The sequence below is a fragment of the Peromyscus californicus genome, unplaced genomic scaffold, assembly GCF_007827085.1.
Source record: "Peromyscus californicus insignis strain IS unplaced genomic scaffold, ASM782708v3 Scaffold_8__1_contigs__length_139910024, whole genome shotgun sequence".
NCBI classification, from domain to species: Eukaryota; Metazoa; Chordata; class Mammalia; order Rodentia; family Cricetidae; genus Peromyscus; species Peromyscus californicus.
The window spans coordinates 112,494,113-112,515,566 of NW_026294606.1; the positions used below are offsets into that span (position 1 = coordinate 112,494,113).

Below are 21,454 nucleotides of genomic sequence, written 5' to 3' on the forward strand. Positions count from 1 at the left end.
CTTTCTATGCTCTACAGTGACAGACTTGCTAATGACTGTTTGATACAAGCAATTTTTTTACTCTTTGAAGATCACTTAGTAATGCTATCATTAGATTGAATGCAAAAATATTAAATAGAGATTCCCCGCAATTATTTATATCCAAAAGAATTGTGTTAGGAAATAAAATGATTTAGTCTTATAAAAATAAATGAACAACTAACAGTGATTTGCTGTTAAAATGCACAAAATTAAAAAAAAATAATGAGGTTAATCTGTACAACTACTCAGGGAGGGTTGGAGATTACAAGTGCAATTTTGAAAATATTAGTGGTTGCTGTGGGGTGGTCTGTTTGTCAAATGTGTTGTTGATTGGTCAATAAATAAAATGCTGATTGGCCAGTAGCCAGACAGGAAGTATAGGCGGGACTAACAGGGAGGAGAATTGAGAGAACAGAAAGGTGGAGGGAGACACTGCCAGCAGCTGCTATGACAAGCAGCATGTGAAGATGCCGGTAAGCCATGAACCACATGCCTAGGTATAGATTTATAGAAATGGATTAATTTAAGATAGAAGAACAGTTAGCAAGAAGTCTGGCATGGCCATACAGTTTGTAAGCAATATAAGTCTCTGTGTTTACTTGGTTGGGTCTGAGCGGCTGTGGGACTGGTGGGTGACAGAGATTTGTCCTGACTGTGGGCCAGGCAGGAAAACTCTAGCTACAAGTGGTTATGGAATTCATTAGATAGATTTAGTGTGATATCTGGATTCAATCTCCAAACATTGCTCAAACTCAAGATAAATAAAACAAGTGTGTAAACATTTGAGGACTTGGTAGTGATTAAGTACCTGAAAATAATATATGGCCCCCAAAGTTTGAAATAAAATTGCTTCATGTTGAAAGACCAAAACTGAATAAGTTTTAATGTTATGACCGTGTAAAATATTTTCTCTAAATAATCAAATATATACAGTAATGATAGTACTGAAAATTACAAAATGCACAGGCTAGAATGTACCTAAAAACATGGCAGCTACTTATGAGATAACCTTTATTTCTTCCACTATACAACTTACAATAATTTCATCAATAAAATGTTAAACTCTGGAGTTTCAATTTCCCTGGGAGAAAAAATGACTCAAAACAGCTGTGAAGGAGGCAAAGTTAGGGCTTGAAGCTTTGTTTGCTGCAAACACCATTCTTTTTACATTGCACCAACTCATGGTCAGGGTGGAAAGCGATGTAAGCCTTTAAGAACACAATCATTTTGAATTTCAAGTGTAACCTTTGCAGAGTTTTGTTGACTAGACAAAATTTGAAATGTCAGTTTCTTGTCTTAGAGACATGTGTTATACTGTTTTTAGAATTTGCATTTCATTAAAACTAGAGAGCCACAAGCTTCCTCTATAGGAGGAGAAGGGATTAATTCATTAGATAATAAATGGCAAAGTGAAAAAGGTGAAACTTAGAAGGTATTTGATGTCATTTTCTTGATTTGCAGGAAGTTGCATCCCATTACTTTCATGAGAGTAATTCCATGGGGTCAATGTCAGATACCCATCATCAAATCAATTTTGAATGTTAGGTAATGCTTCCATAATTAGTTGAATCCAAATTTTAAGGGTTAGCTAGGAAGCAATAGAAAATTTGTAGCATGGTTGTAATTATTTTGTGTGTGCTTTAGAAGTCACTTTTATAAATAAAAATAATAATGAATATTTGAAGGTTTTAGAGACTTTTTTGTTAATCAATTGTCAAAAAGAGAAGTTTGATATTAAATGTAAGCCTATTTGTTCATATTGAAAACCAAACATGCTTTTCTCATTGTTTACTTATAAATATTCAGTGTCATAGTGACACAAATAAATAATTGGCTCTCTCCATTACATTCTGTATAATTTACAACAGATCAAAGATTATAACATGGTACATTCAGAGTCAAATTGCATTGCATTTATTACTCACACAAAAAGTCATTACCTAACCCAGTCATACAATTAAGAAGCAACTAGATTTTGTGTGTGTGTGTGTGTGTGTGTGTGTGTGTGTGTGTGTGTGTGCGCGCGTGTGTGTGTTTGTTCAGATACATATATACATATACTTTATATTTAGTTTAGAAGCCTAAGGACTATAGGTTATATATTAGGTTCTTTACTATAGGAATTGATCAAGAAACATTAAAAGACTATAATCTTATTTATGTAAAAGTATTTCTGAAAATGTCACTACTATAATAACCCAGTCTTCTTGCCTTATCCAAAAATATGCTAAGATTGATTTTTAATGAAACACAAAGTTTACAAAATACTTGATTGTTTATCTCAAATTTTATCTTTTTCATGACTGTTGAGAACTTTTCAACATGTGATTTAATTCTGCACTTTTGCTGGCTTCTTATGCTTAATCTTAATAGATACATGCTTAGAAAATGAGTAAGAACTAAGAATGGGCACTTTTCTCCCCTCAGTGAACAGATAAATCTTTGTTGGATACATTGATTTTCCTTTATATAATGGCTTGTATCAATAAACTTCATAAACACAATCTCTCTTAGCTTATTTACATATGGTCCTTTGTGGGGCAAGCTCTAGAAAATGATGTTTAGAATATTAATTTGTGGCTTCTTTTTTATTTTTAAAGTAGTGAAGCACTTGCTGTTCTTCCTCAACACTTTTAGGTCAGATTCTATAATCATTACATGGAAAACATCCTAGTGAAGGGAGGTGGAAATAGAGAGAGGGAAGTTGAGTTACAAGTTCAAAGGAAACACCCTGAATGCTGATGCTGTTTTTTCCTTCCCATAGGAAACCACAGCCAGATATCCCGAGTGCCCGTTGCTATTAAAGTGCTGGATGTCAATGACAACGCCCCTGAATTCGCAGCCGAATATGAGGCATTTTTATGTGAAAATGGAAAACCCGGCCAAGTAAATATCTCCATGTTGTTAATGCTGAATATGTTTGTATACAACTGTCTCGTATTTAATTAACCTGCATCATCAAGTGCATTTGCATTGATTTGATCTACAAAGTCACAGGCATGAAACTCATCCAAATGGGAACAGAAGGGGATATTTGTCTTTCTCAGATATTAATTCTCTTACTACTTATGACCAAATTGGCTCATAAAAGTGGAATGATCTGCTCTTCTATGAACCCAAAGCCAAATCATTGTCTTAAAATTCATCAGATATGGGTCATGTCTGGGGATTATCTTACTGTGCAAGAGCTTGAATCGATCTTCAAATGACAAGAATCTAGTAAATAGCTCATGAGAGGCATGCATTTTTGTTTTATATTTAATAGAATAACTCTTAAATGTTAACCCCAGAAAACCAGTAATTTATAGGAAGCTTTAGGTAATGATTTTTAAATCTGTACACATATGTGTAATTTTAGGTAAACATAAGATAGATATCGATTTTTAGAAATGCTCATAAGGCATATATAGTTGTAATGATGGAACGCATTTTGCATAGACAGAGAGAGATAATGAAGACAGAAAGATAAAGGGCAGCAAATAAAAGTGTGAGGTAACATAAACAGAAAGATACAAAAGATGAAAAGGCAGAAAAGCAGGAAAGAAAAGAGGGAATGAGGGAGGGAGGAAAGAAGAGAGGAAGGGAGGGAGGGAGGGAGGGAGAGAGGGAGGGAGAGAGGGAGGGAAGGAGGGTGGGGAGAGGGTATAATTAAAGAACAAAATCTACAGAAATCACTATACTCTGAATGTCAAAATGGAACTAGCCTATGTAAAGTATTACTAAGCCACAAATGTAATAGATTTATTTTAACCAGGTGATGAAGTACTGTATGTTTAAGAAATTTATCATTTTTCAACTTCCTAATTTATTTCTGGATGGTGACATTTTAATTTAAATAAACAGCAGCTGACAGCATGACACTGGAGTTGTTAATCCAACTATTCTCGTGCCTCATGTGGGTGTTAGGAATTAAACTTACTATTTGCCAAGAAGCTTACCTGACAAGAGTCATATTTTTTTTATCCTAAAGAAAAGAATAGGACTGTAGGTAGCACTCTAGCTCTATTCTCTTATTTGATATTATAAAGGGATGAAGGGTAACCTACCCATAAAACAGTGGGCAAATCTTTCTAGACTATTATTGCTTATCTAAGTGCTGAAGTTCCCACTCACCCTCAGTCTACCAAAAAGCAAAGCAAAACCAAAGAAAACAAACAAACAAAATGAAACACACACTTCACACACAGCAAAGCTGAAGTTCTCATAATAAAACGCATCATCTTTAAGTAACTAGGCACTGTGTTTTTTATCAAAACATTCAGCCTTAACAGTTTTTATTTTCAGAGTCCAAAATTTGCCTTATTTCTTAATTTTATGACACAGAATTATCAAGTATGAATCATACTTTTCAAGCATCTTCCGCTTATGATACTTATTAGCAGAATAAATCACTCTGTGTGTGTGTGTGTGTGTGTGTGTGTGTGTGTGTGTGTGTGTGTGTGTGTACATGTGTACAAATGCCTGCATGAGCAAATATCAATGATATTATTTAATTATTTAGCCTGGATTAATAGACAAAGATTGATCAAAATGTGGCAGGTCAAGTTCAAGGATGTGGTTGTTACATGGACCAGAAAATTGATAGGATAACACAGCCACCACAGATATAAGCTAGGCATTTATACATCATACAGAATCTGTAAAATGCACTAGAATTTAAGTAGAATTTCATTGCTCATGCAGAACTCATCACACAAGTTCAGAGTCAATGGAATTGACACTTCACACATTGGCCTCAATAGTGATATCGACAGGAATGCTGCTTGGATCGCTAGGAATCTGGAGCTTGACCCTGTGGAATTTGACTGTTTATAAGGATTTAATGATTTTTTTTCTGCAGTTCTTATCTTCAAAAAAAAAAAAAAAACAGAATAAAAAGCAATGGAATGTTTCCTCACCTCTTCAATGCAACATCAAAATAAAAAAGTTGATTCTTTGTTTTATGAGTTTTGCAAATCACCATGAATGGTTTATTCTGTGAACAAATGTGTTTACTGTGTATGTGTCACCGCACCGTGTCCCCTAATGAATGTGCTTTCAGCTTGCTTACTGGAGTTTTACTTCCACGAAGAGATCAACCATTGTTTTGCATTGGTTTGGATCATAGACATGACTGGGTGAGGCATCTACTACTGTTCACACAACTCCCTTGTACTCTCTGAAAACTTTGTGTGAGCCAGAATTCATGTAGGGCTCTTTATATCATTTCTATCTGTTGATGATTGAATATCTAATTTCTACATTTTATCTTATTCCTACACTTCCCCAATTTTTTTTTACTTGTTACTAAAGTATACAGTGTGCACTTAAAAAGTTTGAAATACGTGTATTTCTTTTTCTTTTCCTTCCTTATTTTTTTTAGATGATGCCTCAATACATAGCACAGGATGGCTTTGTACTCAGAATGTCACTGATACTGTTTTCATACTCTTAAACCATTCTGTCTCAGTCACCCCAATGTTGGGGTTATAAGCACATACACTCATATCCAGCTAGAATCTGTGTTTAGTCATCTCTCATAATATCACACAAATGGCTAACTCACTTTGGAATTACAATGTTCATCCTCAGTGATCATAATATCATGAAATGTAAATATTTTAAAAAGAAATATCTCTCACTACATTGATAGTTAAAAAGAGAAGTATCATTCACTATGTTGATAGTTATCAAATAATATCAGTAATAAACATCTGTTAGAAAATAATCACAGAAAGGTACAGGTCATATTCCAACGACTCATGTACCTGGAATGTACACATTTCAGGATAAATACGTAGAAAAACAGCTTCCTCAGAACCTTTGCACCTGGAGTAATTTAATAATATTCCAGGGCTACGTCTTGAAGATACCCAGTATAAATGGTCTGGACTGGAAGGGCATATGCAAAACAATTTAAAGTACCTCACAAAAATGGAGTCTAGTGTAAATAGAGACACAGAATCTATTGCAGCTTATTCGTTTCAACAGTATTTGATTTCTATACACACAACCAGAATCTAAAAAAAAGCAAAGTGAGAGGACCCTTTACTGTGCCTGAATAATCAGCTCCACTTCATAAGGCGTCTTATTAAAAGAGGTATAACTATGCTTTGGAAGGAACATTGTGAATCACACCTGTTTCTATGACCTTCTTAAAATTATGAAACAGAAGGTAGATTTCATAAAACTGATTCCCTCGAGAGAGCAGCAACAACTGTCATAGAGAGGCAGGGGTCATTGTCCGTCACAGAAAATCAACCCAAATCCTTTTGTTTTAAAATACTTTTTAATGGTCCTGCTAAATAGCTAAATGCAAATGCAATATTTTGGATCACTATGTATTCTCTTGAGACACCATATCTAAAATGCATAGGTAAGTTATCTTATACCACATGATATCAAGTGGCATATATCTGCAGAATTCGAGTCCTAATCTGATTTTGGTCATCTACCAAATGATTGGTTGTCAGTTAAATGGGATGCATAGAAAAGATCTCTTCACGTAGGCCTCGATAAAACTGGGAATGTGAATTGCATTTAAAACAATATGTCTGATAGTTCCTACTTCTTACTGAGAGGGTGTTTATTGTTAGAAAGCGATCAGTGAGCATCAGTTATATCCCAGGACTTTGCTAAGCATGAGAAATTCAGTGTCATACAGTATCTAAGCATCAGACTTTTATCATCATAGAATTTTCTTTCTGCTACATGTGCATTTAATGTAGAATTTACAGATTTTCAAGAAATTCTTTCAAACACCCAGCACAGAAAGAAGCTAAATGGACCTAAAGAGATAACAACGCATCAAGAAAAGTCCTCAGATCCTAAGATAAGTTCCACAGGGACAGAAAACTTTTGGCAAAGAGTCAGCCAGAGTCTATCTGAAGAGACTGGGGATCCAACTGGGCGGGTTGGGGAACAGGTAACAAATGTGCAGAGACTAGTGTCCTCTTTAGGTGTGCGTGACAATTCTACATTCAGAACCAAACACGGGAAAGCAACTTAGACCAGCAGTCACACCTGGCCAGAGTCTCCAGAACACTGTTCTGTATCTTATTTCCTGATCTGGACTTCCCTATAATTTTATTTCAGATACTAATATCTTGCTTACTATATATAAATAGCAGCTTACTCCCAATAGCTCCTCAGTCCAGGGACTCCACAATTATTCATTTTTGGTGTGAATCTAAGTGCTCTGTTTAGTATTTGAAATACTTAGATAACAGGTTGTTTAAACTTTTTATTCCTTCATGAAATAGTTTATATTGTCTGTATAAATGAATGTAATGGATTATAATTTGAGTTCCACCAACATCTATACTAACAGAGACCTACCTTTTAGAACCAAGCCATTAGGTATTGTTTATAAAACAACAAAACAAAACCAAAAGACTTAAGCTTAAAATTTTCATCTATCTCTGGGAACATTTTAGCCAGTTAGCATTTATTAAAGAATTATCACAGCTCACCAAAACATAATCACCCACACTTCTGGATGATATGTAGCATAGTTCCTATATAAAGGATAATAACAATATCTTAGAATTATGTTTTAAGTTGATTTGATTCAGCAGTAAGACATACTTCAAAAGTTAATTTCTCAGATATTATTATAGAAATGTTTGCTTTACTCTCAGACAAACAGTGTACATGCTAACCTCTTTGAATGAAAATTTGTTCATTTATGTATTGAACAATATTAATTATGCATCTGTGGTGTACCAGCATTGTAACATCAGTTGGAAAAACAGTATGAAAGGGTAGAAGCTTTCTCATGAAGGCTAATGAGGAACACATTGTAAACACAATAAAGTGGGTGAAATCATATTATTCAAAATGTTTCATTTAGAAGGAAACAAAAATTAAAGCAGGTAACAGAGGAAAGCAACAATGTTGCAAGAATCTAAAGTATTGTCAGATAACTGCGTTTGTTTTATTTTTATATTTGTTGTAATTTAAAGTGAAACTAGAAAATGAGAAAATACAAGGCATGAAGGGAGTGGGGCGGGGGGCTTATAACCATAAACTTAAGACAGTGCAGAATCCACAGCAAGATCTCTGCTTGAAAACTGAGGATGTCTATGGGTGATAATATTTTCTAGAGTTTCATGTCTGAGTAGAATTTGCACCAATACTTGTGAGTGCAAACACATCTTTAAAAGGGAAGAGCCTGTAGGAGGCTGTAACTGCTGACCACGCTTACAACTTGGTGCTTCTGCATCAGGTGTTTACAATGGAGACAGAAGCAACTGAGGCTTTATCCTGTAGGTGGGAAATGAGACATAGGATCATTTAACATATCATAGAAATTATTGGTTGAGGAATTTGACATTTTCAACCACTACAAAACTATGGAAGCCAAGGCTAAAGAAGATTGCAGTGTTTTGTCTTCTTTCTTTTTGTTTGAGACAGTCTCACAAGGCCTACCTGACTGAACTGGAATAGCATACTGGAGACCAGGATGGCCTGGAACTCCAAGAATTCCACCTGCCTGTGTTGAGATTGAAGGCATGTGCCACCACACGCTAAGCAAAGGTTTCATGATGCTACAGAAGTGTTTCAAACTCAGTTCCTGAAGGTGCCAAAGCCTTTGCAATTTCTAGAGTCTCGTTGTACTTTCCAAAGAAGAAGAATTTTAAAATGTTGTGAGTATGTAAAATAACTATTAGAACCCTAGCCATGAGAACAATAAGATTCTGAATAAAAAATGAGAAACACAATCAAACTGGAAAACATATATCAACTCCTGAGAAAAATACCATACTTTACTCAAAAGCACTCCATGAAACCTTGGATAAAAAGGAAGAATGCCTCATAAGAAAAGTAAAGATAATTATCCTTTAACAAACACAGGAAAGAATGAATCTGTAACTTTGTTCATTTGTTTTTCAGTTTCTGAGACTTTCCTAAGAAATATAAAGCAACAAAATAAAACGAGGGTGTTTTGTACCATCCGTGAAGCTGTTGTTATGGGGATTTAATTTCAACATTTTCATCAGAAGTCCTCCTTCCTGATCTATCTGCATACACAAGTAGGAGGCAGGGCTGATTTAAACTAGAGGAAATTGATGACCACAACAGAATACATGAATTACTATTTTTCACTTGACTTTGGGTAGAATAAAGATGGTTAGTTAATAGGATCCATAAAACTGTATATGGAGAAACTGTATGCAGCATAACCTTGTTAAATGAGTTATTAATAGGAATATGGCTTGCAGAGCACAATTTTGAGAAGATTTAAAGGACATATGATAACATGCAGTTGAAAAATATGATGCAAGAAAAATACAAATGTCAGTCATATTTAAGATACACCCATATTGTGACGCAGAGTTAAGGAATGGGAGTTAATTTAAAGTCTCATATCTTAGGGAACACTAGGCAGGTAGGTATTAATATATCCATAAACATATAGACATATGGTTTTTAGCTTTGAGCAGAGCTTCACGTAGCCTATGTCAGCCTAGAACTCATTTTGTAGCCATAGGTAGTCTTGCACTACTGGTTTTCCTGCCTTTACCTCTCAGGTTCATAAACACGTATTTAAAAGTTCAACTCATTTTTGTAATTAAATAATAATAGGGGTAGAACATCTCCAAATTAAAAATCAAAGTTATAAACTTTCCCAAAATTCAAGTATTTTTGTGCTCCTTGTATAGAAATTTTTTACAACTGACCTTAGAGGAAAGGTTACAGTGAAAATACAGTCAAATACAGTAGAGCTTATGGAAGAGTATGTGCTTGGCATGTAGAAGCCCCTGGCTTTAGTCCCCAAAACTACATGCAAAGGAAAGTATGTTAGAAAAGAGACAAATTAAAATTATATCTAATTATCTTCAAATGGCATATATAGGTATGCATGAAACAGAAATGAATTTCATTAAAAAACCAGAGTCCTATCCTTTAGATGTCTTATTATAATTATGTATAAATTCCACATTTTTTAAAAACACCTTAAATTTAAAATTCTACAGCATTTTAGATAAAAGGATAAACAATCATCTGTGTGTATTTAAAAAGTGTCAAAGCCTAAAAAACAAAATATGCATTATTAAAATCATATCTGTTGTGTTTTTTCTTGTTATTATTACTTACTTTGAGGTGGCTTGCAGAAGTACATACAAACATACCCTAAATAAGTCATTACCACAGAGGACAAGATACTGTTCATTGTTTGAATGATTCCTCTGATTATTTATATGTGTCATATTTTTCTATGGGGAAGGAAGGACACAGACACTCTTTTATTATTATTTGTATGCATTTTTGGATTAGGATTGATTTGTCAGTTTATCTGAATTTTTTCAAATTCCCTGGGTCTACAAATAGGAACACATAGTGTCTAAATCTTGTTCTGAACTCTTGTACAGCATCTGGAAGAACCTCTTTTTTTATTACAAGTCCTAGCCCTTTTATTATGGTCCCTGCTGTGCTAAGATTGATGATCATGAGAGACAATTTAGTAGTCTTTAGAGATGTAAAGTGCATTCTTGGTTTATAGTTTATAAACCTATTAATTACTCAGTAAGACTTTAGGATAAGGTGAAAGTCAGGTGAGCACAGGTACATGTTTGTTTCATGTGTTTTTCTAAAGTATGTGGGAGGAGCATGGTTTTGAATAAATTAATACTGACTCTAAATACTAACAGGATTTAAGATTAGGCTTTGTATTAAGGACATAAATTAGATGCACAATAAAGCCAGGGGTATTAAAAAGATGGAGAAATTAATGGTCACAGTTCTATAACCTTCAAGTGATATGATGCAACACCTTCCTGTAGAGGAGAAGAACCTTCCATATTTCTAACCAGAAGTTGTAGATGATAGTATTTCTAAAAGTAGGATTCTGAAGACAACTTGTGCTGTAGCATAATAATCTGTGAGGTGAGATGGGGTTGTGTGTGTGTGTGTGTGTGTGTGTGTGTGTGTGTGTGTGTGTGTGTGTGGTTTTATTTGTGTGTTTGTGTGTGTGTTACTAAATAAGATTGAGAACCAAAGTTCTAGAACATTTATTTAAGAACAATTTGTTTAATTACACTTTCTTTATATTTATGAAGGCTCATGAATTTCTATAAGGGTTTTCTATGGTATTTTGGCCCTGTAATTCATTTCTGATTATTAAATACCTAACATTTCTATTAAAAGATATAGATAAAATTAGTGATTGAAGGCAACCACCTGTAAGTCATTACCTTTTAAGAATAAATGATAGGACCCAGTTCAGCTTCAGAATTAATGTTTGCCAGCACACGCAGTCATTGGCAGGTAAACTATATTCCAATAAGTTGAGTGTGGGAAAGAAACAGAGCAGAAAAAAGGATTGTGATGTCAAACCTATGAACACAACTCGAGTTTACATGTAAATGAAAGCTAACTACTTCAAATTCATAAAGCTCTATAATAGATGGAGTGGTTTGTTTTTAATATTGATTAATTCTGGAGACATAAAAAATGTTCGGTCAGCAAAAGAACACAGGTAACAAAACAGATAGCAAAAACCCCAACATATCTAAACATGCTGCTTAGGAAACACCAACTATATATTTTTATGTCAGTTCAGTGTCAAGAAAAATGACTAAGGCGAGGTCAAACATGTGATGAAGGATTAGGTGTTTCAGAGTGGATTTATGAGGGCCCAAATCCTTCATATTTATTTAAAAGACATTGAAATTCCTCATCCCCTTCCTGATGTCATTCCTGTAGTTCTCCTTTTATGCTGTATGTTCTGAAGGGAACATACATCTGACATGGTGGAGGCAAAGGGTGTTTCCATCTTTAAAAATGGCATAGGAAGTCATTGTGAATAAGGCAGCAAAGAAAATCCAGACTAAGACTGGATGGCTAAACAAATTAGCCTACCCATTCTGTCAATAACTTTTAAATAGACATAAACTGTGATTACACCTGGGTCCTTTTTCTAGTTTTGATATTATTGGGTCATTTTGTACATTTCTTTGGGTATGTTTTCTTTAATATCTGTAGTTCTTTTTTTTTAGTAAATCAAATTATTTTAACTTTATTTTCATGAAAAAATATTTTCAGAAAAATCTCTCTTCCTTTTTCATCACCTTCTATTTAAATCACTGTAGGAGAAATTAAAAAGTAACAAGATATTTTTCTGAGTGATAGTGTGCTTCATTTGCCTCACTGGTCTTCATTACACAGCATTCTTAGAGAATGTACACACACACACATATATACACACACACACACATATATATACACATATATATATATATATATGTATATATATACTTTTGCATTTCTGAATCCTTGAAGAATATTTCAAAAGTTGTAACACATTAGGACTTTCTCACCTTGTCTCCAGGTAGAGTTAAGATTATCAATATTAATTTGATTGTGATTTTTACCGTTCAGAATCAGGAGGGAACCATGATAGTGTTAAAAGCAAAGACATGAGCAATGAAATACATGGTTCACTTTCCAATCTCCAACATGTTAGAAATGTAAGCTGAACTTTACTGAAATGCATATCTCAAAAATGTTGAAGTCAGTGAACCTTGGGTGAACCTTGCATACTGATGAGAAGAATGTAGCCAGTCTTCAGCGAGACATGTTAAGGATGAGACATGACATGCAATGTTTTTGATGTACTAGTAAGCCCCTAAGGTTTACTTCTTAGGATATTATAAGGATTAACAAGAATGAAAAAAAAGTTCCAATCATCACATATTTATTTATCTATCCATTAATTTACATACCTAATACGTATTAAGTAATTGCTTGCTACTGCTTGCCTGACATGTTACAATAGCACAGACAGGGAAGAATCTCACAGATTGTCATGTTTGAAGACTAAGAACAAATAAATGAGTAGTAACTACAAAAACTCATTGGTAGTGTTCTAATTGATCAAATGATACTCATGTTAGCAGATGTCATCTTCAAAAATATAAAATTAAAGAAAATAAAATTTAATAAGAATTAAAAGTATCACATACAGATTTAGAAACGTGGATAAAGTAACATTTTATTAGAATCAAAATCATGTTGTGATACATGTTATTGAGTTTTTCTTTTTCGTTTCTTTCCTTAAAAGATTCTTCGATGAGTTTTAAGAAATACAATGTCTGTACACTTCAGAATTCAGGCATGGCCTCGAAATACATTTCCTTAATAATACCCTAAGCAGTCTTTGGTTTCCTTTTTTTTTTTTTTTATAGAGGAGCAGAAGTTGTTTTTAGTCTTCAATTCAACTGAATAAATTTCATGAGAATTTATTAAACCTTAGGTACCTTAGTTGCATAGATAAACTCATAGATAGAAGGGAAGATATCTAAACTGAAAATTAGGTAGAGATTCTTCATCTGCAATTTCTCTGGACTTTTTTATAAATGTCCATGCAAGAGATTTTTAATTATTTTAAATATCAGTAGAGGAAACAGAACCTCACAGTAGGAACTCTGAGATTTCTGTTTGCCATCTCTGCACTTGCCTCTGTAACAAGACTCTCTAGGGCTTCGCTCCCTTGAATACATCTGCACTTCTTTTTAGTCCACTGACTAAACTAAGTGTATTCAGATGTTATTACATCATTGAAAAATTCAGCCTTCTTAATATGGATATCTTAATGAATTTTAATGGTACAACGTCCTTCAAATGATCTACCAGCATCAACATTTAGATAAAATGCAAAGGCAATCGTGATCTGTATTAAAATAAAATTAAGCATCAAATAGAGTTTAACCCAAAATGTTAACTGCAACCAGTTTATGGGATATTTGCAAAGTCAGTTATTCACCATTTTAATCACTTTCTTCACAACACCTCATGAACTTAGCATGGCTTGACCCTTACAATAAACCCTTTCTGCCCTGGTGACTAAAACACATGAGCACCACATTTTTTTTTGTCCTGTATTCAAAATGATTTTCAGACTTGAACCTGTAACAGAATCACATGGGTTGTGGAACTTGCGTATTGTTATGCCCTGCCCTGATACTTTCTGGTTTGTGAGTTTGGGCGTAAGACACAGAAATTATATGTCTAATGAGTCCTAGTTAACATCAATGATGGAGAAAGCATTCTTCATTTCCAATATGATGTTCAGACAAAAGTTCTGAGGTGTTGTATGGTAAGTAGCTGTATCCCTTTACATCAGATAAAATAAAGTATGGATTGCTTGCATTTTTTTTCATTATGGTGGATTCACTAATCAAATAACTTTGATGTTGGTAATTTCATCAGTACATATGAGCCTTTTCATATATAAGTACTATGAATATTAGTGCATTATCTAGGTATCCCGTTAGAATGCACTTACTTGTGATCCCAAGTTATAAGAAACTATCTCTTCAACTGTCCCACTCTTCAGATGCACTCATATACAAAATGAATGACTTTTCTAACAGTCTAACCTGGTAACAGAAAGTCTGTGTAGAGAGTTGGGTAAACGGGGAAAAGAATGGCACAACTGATTCGGAGGAGACCCCTGTCGTCCCTTTGACTTTTTAACATGAGATTCTCACAGAGTTGTTCCTAAGTAAAGGGTTCAGTTTGTACTTGTCTCTTAAATAACTGTATATTCACACTGCTCTAAGGAGTTGTGTGCATTAGACATCTTCTTACCTTGCCCTTTCATTCAATTATTTTTGATTCTATGACTCCAGAGCTTTTCCATGCTTTTAAATACAAAAGCATATATACTGTTGTTTAGTCAGAATAAATTACAATTCTTTCTTCTCAAATCTGGTTAGAGTTCGATAGCTTCCTTTTTAAAGTACAATAGTTTTCTAAGAATCAAAACATCATGTCACTAATCAGTAGCAATGCCCTTAATAAAAACGTTAATAATGATCATTTCATTGGACATTTCATGACAGTATTATTTAATTTTACAAAAATAATCAGAATTTACCCAAGAGAAACCACTCTATGTTTTAAGCATAAAAAGAAACTAAGTTTCAGAGTGTCTCCAATTACTCCCTTAGAGAAGGAACACTAAAACAATGACTTCAATGTGGAAAGTGTAATTTAAGAAACCTCTCTCCTAATGACTGCCTCTATGCTTAAGGATAAGTTGCACTTGCAGCTACTTTATGTCATAGGAGGACTCAAACTGACTGCAATTATAATAACTTATAGAATGTAACTAGATAAATTTCTTAACAAATTTAAACATAATGTAAACATTAATTTTTAACTTTAATGCATTTCCCAATATATTGCATGGTACAATGCAAAGACTCAAAAGTACTGAAGTTCAAAGATTGTAGTTCTCACAATTGAACAAGTCATAAATCACAAGATAATGTCATGCACAGAATGATCCTTTTTCTCTTTATTGAAGACTTTAAAGTCCAATGGAACATTCATATTCAAATACGCACAATATACTTAGACCCATCATCACATACACAACGTTTTATTATTCTCACAGTGTCTCCCTGTTACTGCCACTTTTGCTGCCACAGTTCAGTCAGATTGGACTCATATGATAGTTATAAGCAATAGAAGCATAAGCCATATATTTTTTTTTACTATGTGAGCTCTTGTCCAATGTTTCACATTGAAGTAACAAATATCATGGAATCATAAGTGAGAATTAAGATAATTCTCTGTCATCCTGGAAACAACGTGGCATTGTTAGAGTGGCTTTTGAAAATGAACCCAGGACCTTCAGTGTAGGATTCCAAGAGTCTGTGTCTATCTAAACAGTTCTCTGCACAGTAGCAACTCTTCTAATCTCTATCATCTATTTATCTCAGAATAAAATCCTAATCATTGTTTGCATATTTTATCCACTGGCCTGAAAAACAGCATTCATTATTAGAAGAGAACACATGTAACTCCTCAAGAAGGAATCTTGTAGGGAGTTTTGTGTGAGGGAAACTCTTTCTGGCAGCCACACATAACTTGATGGGTAAAAAAGTATTGTGAGGATTCAAGGTTTAAGTCTTCCTTCCAAGATCCTCCCCAAAGCCCACTCGAATCACTGTAACAGTTCCAAATCTCATTCTAGATGCCCGTAAATACTCAAATTGGAAAGAAACCTGTAATTGCCCAGTGGAATTTTCAAATACACTTAACTTTGCTATTTCAAGCCACAGACATCAAATGGAAACTAAGGTAATGCTCTTAATTTTCATCAACTTATCACAGCTGAGGTTTAAAGTGATGGATTCTGCTCAAATCATTCTTGGCACAAACCATCCATGACAATTTAGAAAGCTGAAAATGAGTCTTTAGACCAAAGTACCAGACCACAAAAGGGATATCACTGGCCTATTACAAGCAATGGGAGCCCTCTGAAGTGATCAGAAATGCTGATGACAATTTTATGTTACAGGTCATTCAAACAGTAAGTGCCATGGACAAAGATGATCCCAAAAATGGACATTATTTCTTGTACAGTCTTCTTCCAGAAATGGTCAACAACCCAAATTTCACCATCAAGAAAAATGAAGGTAAATATGTCAGCTTTGTGAAATGGTGTAGTGTAGAAACTGGGAAATGGCATGCAGTTTCTCAATGTAAATGGAAAATACAGTTAAAATACTTTTGTTATGAATAGCTGAAAGTCATTTTATCAGCAACATAGCAAGGTAGTTACAGAATTTCCTCTTCCTAATATTGAAATTACAAATAAAAAAATCCATTGATGAAAACTAGTGGTATTCCAAGGAACACCTCAATCACCTCCTTCAGTGCTTCCAAGAAAACTGAGATCCTGAGATATCTGTCACAGAATGAAATAGTTTGCTCTTTGTAGTTGTAACTTTTAATTGAATGTTTACTAAGTCTTTTGGGAAAGTCTGTTCGAATATTTCATGGATTGTGGGTACACAATAGCGGTATTTGTTTTAATCCTGTACCATCTTTAAATAGCAAATAGCTAACAAAAACCTTCTTGAAGGACATTTCTTATCAGTATTATTTGAGAAATAATACACTAATTTTATTTCTATGTCTCTGAGTCACAGAGAATATTTAATCTATTTCTTCATTTGTTGAGAGTCTTACTTAAATGGCTAGTGTTCCTTTTACTATAGTTTATTGTAAAGTAAGGTTGTAGCTCAGTCTTCAAAAGTCCATTTCATGTATATATTGATATTTCCTCAGCTGCCATATTTTGGAAAAGGAATTTTGACTTTAATTGAGCTCTAATATATTCATCTTAGACCTCCATTAGAATATTAGTATTCTCCAGGTCTGATTTCTGGTTTTCTTATAGGCATTTCTTTGCTTTCTAAATGCTCCATAAAGAATTTATATTCAATTAGTATAGGAAACTTTACTTCATGATAATAGTTTGGAATATTGCTATCTCAGTGTGAAGGAGGCTAATGGATTTTGAGAAAATTCTGTTCTGAAATAAAATATCATTTTATGGCTTAAATGTATCATGGCCTTGCCTTTCACCACAGTGCTACTTAGCTCTTTTGGAATGCTTTGATAAATGTAGATGCATCACAGAAAAGAAAGCAAGAAGGTCAATATACAGACATTACTCACCTAGCTGGCTTCCACTATCATAAACATTAAAATGTCAACATTTCGGTCTCTCTCCTTAAAGATGCAATACTTGCATGTTAGTCATACCAATCAGAAACTCTTATCCAAGAATATTATTTTTGTTCTCTTATGAAGACATGAAGGATTCGTCTTTTATGGAAATCTTGTGTATATGCCTATGCTAAAAGCCCATTGATAAACACCAAACTAATCTGAGAATCTAGACTAATGTGGCCCCTGCTTATGTTGATCATGAGCTAATTGGTGTCTAGATTATTTTTGTATAAAATATCCTACATTTAAAATGTCCATATAAAGGAATATGTTCTCATTCTTTATATTCAGAGAACTTATTTTTTTTTCTGTCCATTCCATAATTTAAAGACTTGCCTTTTTATAGTAGTGGCCCTGGAAGACACTGTACACAAGTGTTGGATGAATGAGAAGGTAAATTACTGGATTCCAGATAAAGTCTAATTTCTGCCTCTATTTAAAAGGACAATATTTCTGAAGGGAAAATGTCATCTAATAATGAACAGATTTCATCTGTTCTCTCTGAAATTTTGGAATTAGTGGAAAAAAAACAATAGAAATGTTGTGTTACACATTTCGATAACCTTTCAGAGGAGTATTTAAAGTTGCACCGATTGTGTGTTTTGTTTTATAACTAGAAAATAGAAGCCCAAAATTTGGCCTATCTCTTAGGTCTGAAAAGAAGACTGGGTGTTACAAAACAGCTCAGAATAAAAAAAGGCACTCTGTGTACTACAATTGTTCATTTTAAATCATATAGTCATTTGTTTTGCAAATTGTGACTGCAAAATTTGTTTTTCTAAGGGGGAATATTTTTATTAAAGAGGAAAGAGCTGCTGTTCATATTTATGTCCGGAAAACATCATAAACTAGGACTGTCTTGTAGAATGTAAGGCATTTGTTCACTGTGACTTCGGAATCAGGATCCAAATATTCAACATCCCCTCATAGAATAAATCATGATGCTGAATGCCTTTAGAGTAGATATGTAAAGTTTATACACAATTTGCCTTTGCCTAGATTGTAAATTCATGAACTGATTCATAGGCTACTACTGCTTTGCTGTATGGATACTTACTGTGAAAAAGGATGAAAACAAGGTGTCTTGATAATATATGAAAACAATTAAAATAATCAAAGAGTTTGCCAATTTTAAAAGGTTTGTATAGATGGATAGATATATAGTAGATAGACATATAGATGGTGAAGCGGGAAGCTGGTACACAGTTTGTAATTATTTTCAGTGTTAATGATGGGAGACTCTAACGTTGATGTTGATATTTTTATTATTTACTGTGATATCTAATGTTGGAAGCTTAGGATAAAATCAAATACTCTAAATATATTTATAGCTATTATCCATTTATTTCCTTCTTAATCTGTACTTTTAATGATTAGGAATTGATGCTTTGCAACAGAGATAATCATGATTTATATATTTAAGACTATGAGAATAAGCCATTTAAAAATTTTGCATTGTCTAATACATTCAAATCCACTCTTGATGGATGAATTACTCTCCCACTTCATGGAGACAGTTGAAAAGCTGTGCATTTTCTGAGGAACTTGCAGTCATGCCTTCCAACTCAAAATTATTGTGATCGTTCTTCTTAAATAGATTGGTCCTCATGCAATTTTCACTTCACTAACTCATAATCAAAGACAAAATAAGATAGAAATGAGCTGTCTCTTTCAAACTACACAGTTGAATGATTTCACAAATAATTCTCCTTCTAAGTATATAGTAATAACGTTTCTAACATAATAAGATAGCCATTTTCAATATGGAGGAAGGGAACATGGAAGGTCAAATATGAAGAGCCATTTATATTATGCACACCTAAAATTCAGAGCACCTTGAATCTTTTAATTTTATGGTATAGACAATATGGTAAAGTTATATAGGCTTCTTCATTTTATAATTGGGTGAATTTATAAACAAAGAGTTTTGCTGACTGCATTTCAGTATTGGTTTCAATTCTAACTGTGCAAATGGAAAATACCCAACAATTCAGTACAAGAAGACAAGGAAGATAAATGGGCCTTTTACAGATACCAAAATATCTTGCTTTCAGGAAATCTGAGGTCTGCAGAACCTGCTTTTCTCCAGCCTGAACACTGTAGGTAAAATAGTTTTTGACTGGAATTGCAGCATCACTGGCTGCTGAGATGGGAACTCTTGTGGCTTGTATCAAAATATTGAACTGATTTAACACGTGAAAGGAGAATACTGTGAAGCTCTTTTCTTTAAGGAGAGCTCTTTAGAGGAAATACACAGTGAACTTAAAATTAGTCTGTACTTAGTTAGGCTGGAGAAAAATCTAGGAAAAGAATCAGAATCTCAAATTAAGTTGTTTCCCCTCCCCTTGGACACCTTTTAGTTACCATTAAGTACTGCTAAAAGACATCCACTCAAGGACTGTCATAGACTCTCAGTGAGGAACCATCGAAGTAGTATACATGAGGCAGTGAGGCCAAACACCAGCACTACAAAGAAAAACATAAATAAGAATCTCACTCTGAACAAATAATTTTGATAATGGAAATTGCATGAATGCTGAATAGAGCTTTTTAGTAAATATGTCTTCATTAGCTCAATATCTATAAAATATTTATTATTCAAATTAAATTATTATTCATGTCTTTTCTTAGGAATTCAAATTCAACTGATGGCCTACTTCAAGAATATATGTTTTATACATTTAATCCTATCAAAATATTTACTGTAAAATATTATTTCTATAGATAAGTTACTGTGAATATCGGTTTTCTCATCTGTAATACCAGGATAACAGCACCTAGCTTCCACGGACCTGTGCTATGATGATATATATAAACTCAGACTGAGACATCTCTGAGGATGTGGAAAACCACTCATCAGTAAATAGGACATGATCTTTTTATATATGAATATTATTTCTTAACCCTTTATAACTTCTCTAGCATATCATTCCAACTAGGCCTCTTTAAAACTTTTTCTCCATAGATTCTTTGCATATACAGAGCAGTAATTTTCAGTGACATCATCGACAATGACACTGATACTCACTGAAAGGCTTTGCAATCAATCTCCTTACATTCCCCAAGGTCTTATTTTAGAAAGACAAAAGACTTATAAAAGAAGAACAAGGAGGAGAAGGGATAAGGTTCTGAGATTTAGTTGTGAGTAGAAAAAAATTTTTTGTTAAGCTCTTTCACTAAACTGAAGCTCAGATTTCTCTCCACAGTGGTTACTCACTTTTCAAAGCTTTGACTCTCTTACTATCCTAATGCTGAGTTGTGGGAACTCGATGTGAGACATTTGCCTAGATTGTCAACATTTTTTGTTGTTGTTTGTTTGTTGTTTTGTTTTTTTAACCTTTGATTTTTGTCAGTTAATTTCAAACTCTTATTTTCCCCAAATCAAAATTTGTGGCCTAAACCTAAAGCAGATTTTTTTCTGATCACAAGCCAGCCAGACTGAACATCTTCCCTCCCCTGGAACCATCAAGAAGTCTTTTCTTCTATTCAGGATGAAGAAAGTTTCCTCTTTCTTCTGTAGTGAAGTGAGTTAAATGCCTCCAGGCTGAACTTGAACATTAGCTCTTTTGGTTGATTAACAGCTAGTGGATAAGTCATGAATGCTCTTTCAAACTAGCAAAGGCCTCCTTACTTCTTCCATCATTCTAGGATTATTTGACCTAAGAAAAGTCTATTATAAATTACATTTCTTTTCTCAAGTGTCTATTACTAGGGACACCATCCTTTAGCAATACCACATGCATTGTTACTACTTTTTTCCAGACTATATATATTTTTTCCAGACTATATATATATATATATATATATATATATATATATATATATATATATATATATATATATATATATATATATATATAGTGGCTGTGTGAATATGATAAGGGATGTCTTTTCTTTATTCCACTATGGGAACACTGCA

General features: G+C 33.7%; 1 protein-coding gene across 5 annotated transcripts in view; it reads left to right on the forward strand.

The window, feature by feature from the left end:
- Cdh8 (cadherin 8) overlaps positions 1-21,454 on the forward strand; it is a 378,431-nt gene that overhangs the window by 296,638 nt on the left and 60,339 nt on the right. For all 5 annotated transcript variants that reach the window (XM_052728105.1, XM_052728106.1, XM_052728108.1 and 2 more), the window contains exons 9-10: positions 2,786-2,907; positions 16,316-16,433. In XM_052728105.1, the coding sequence (XP_052584065.1) occupies positions 2,786-2,907; positions 16,316-16,433 (240 nt within the window). The remainder of the gene's footprint in view (positions 1-2,785; positions 2,908-16,315; positions 16,434-21,454) is intronic.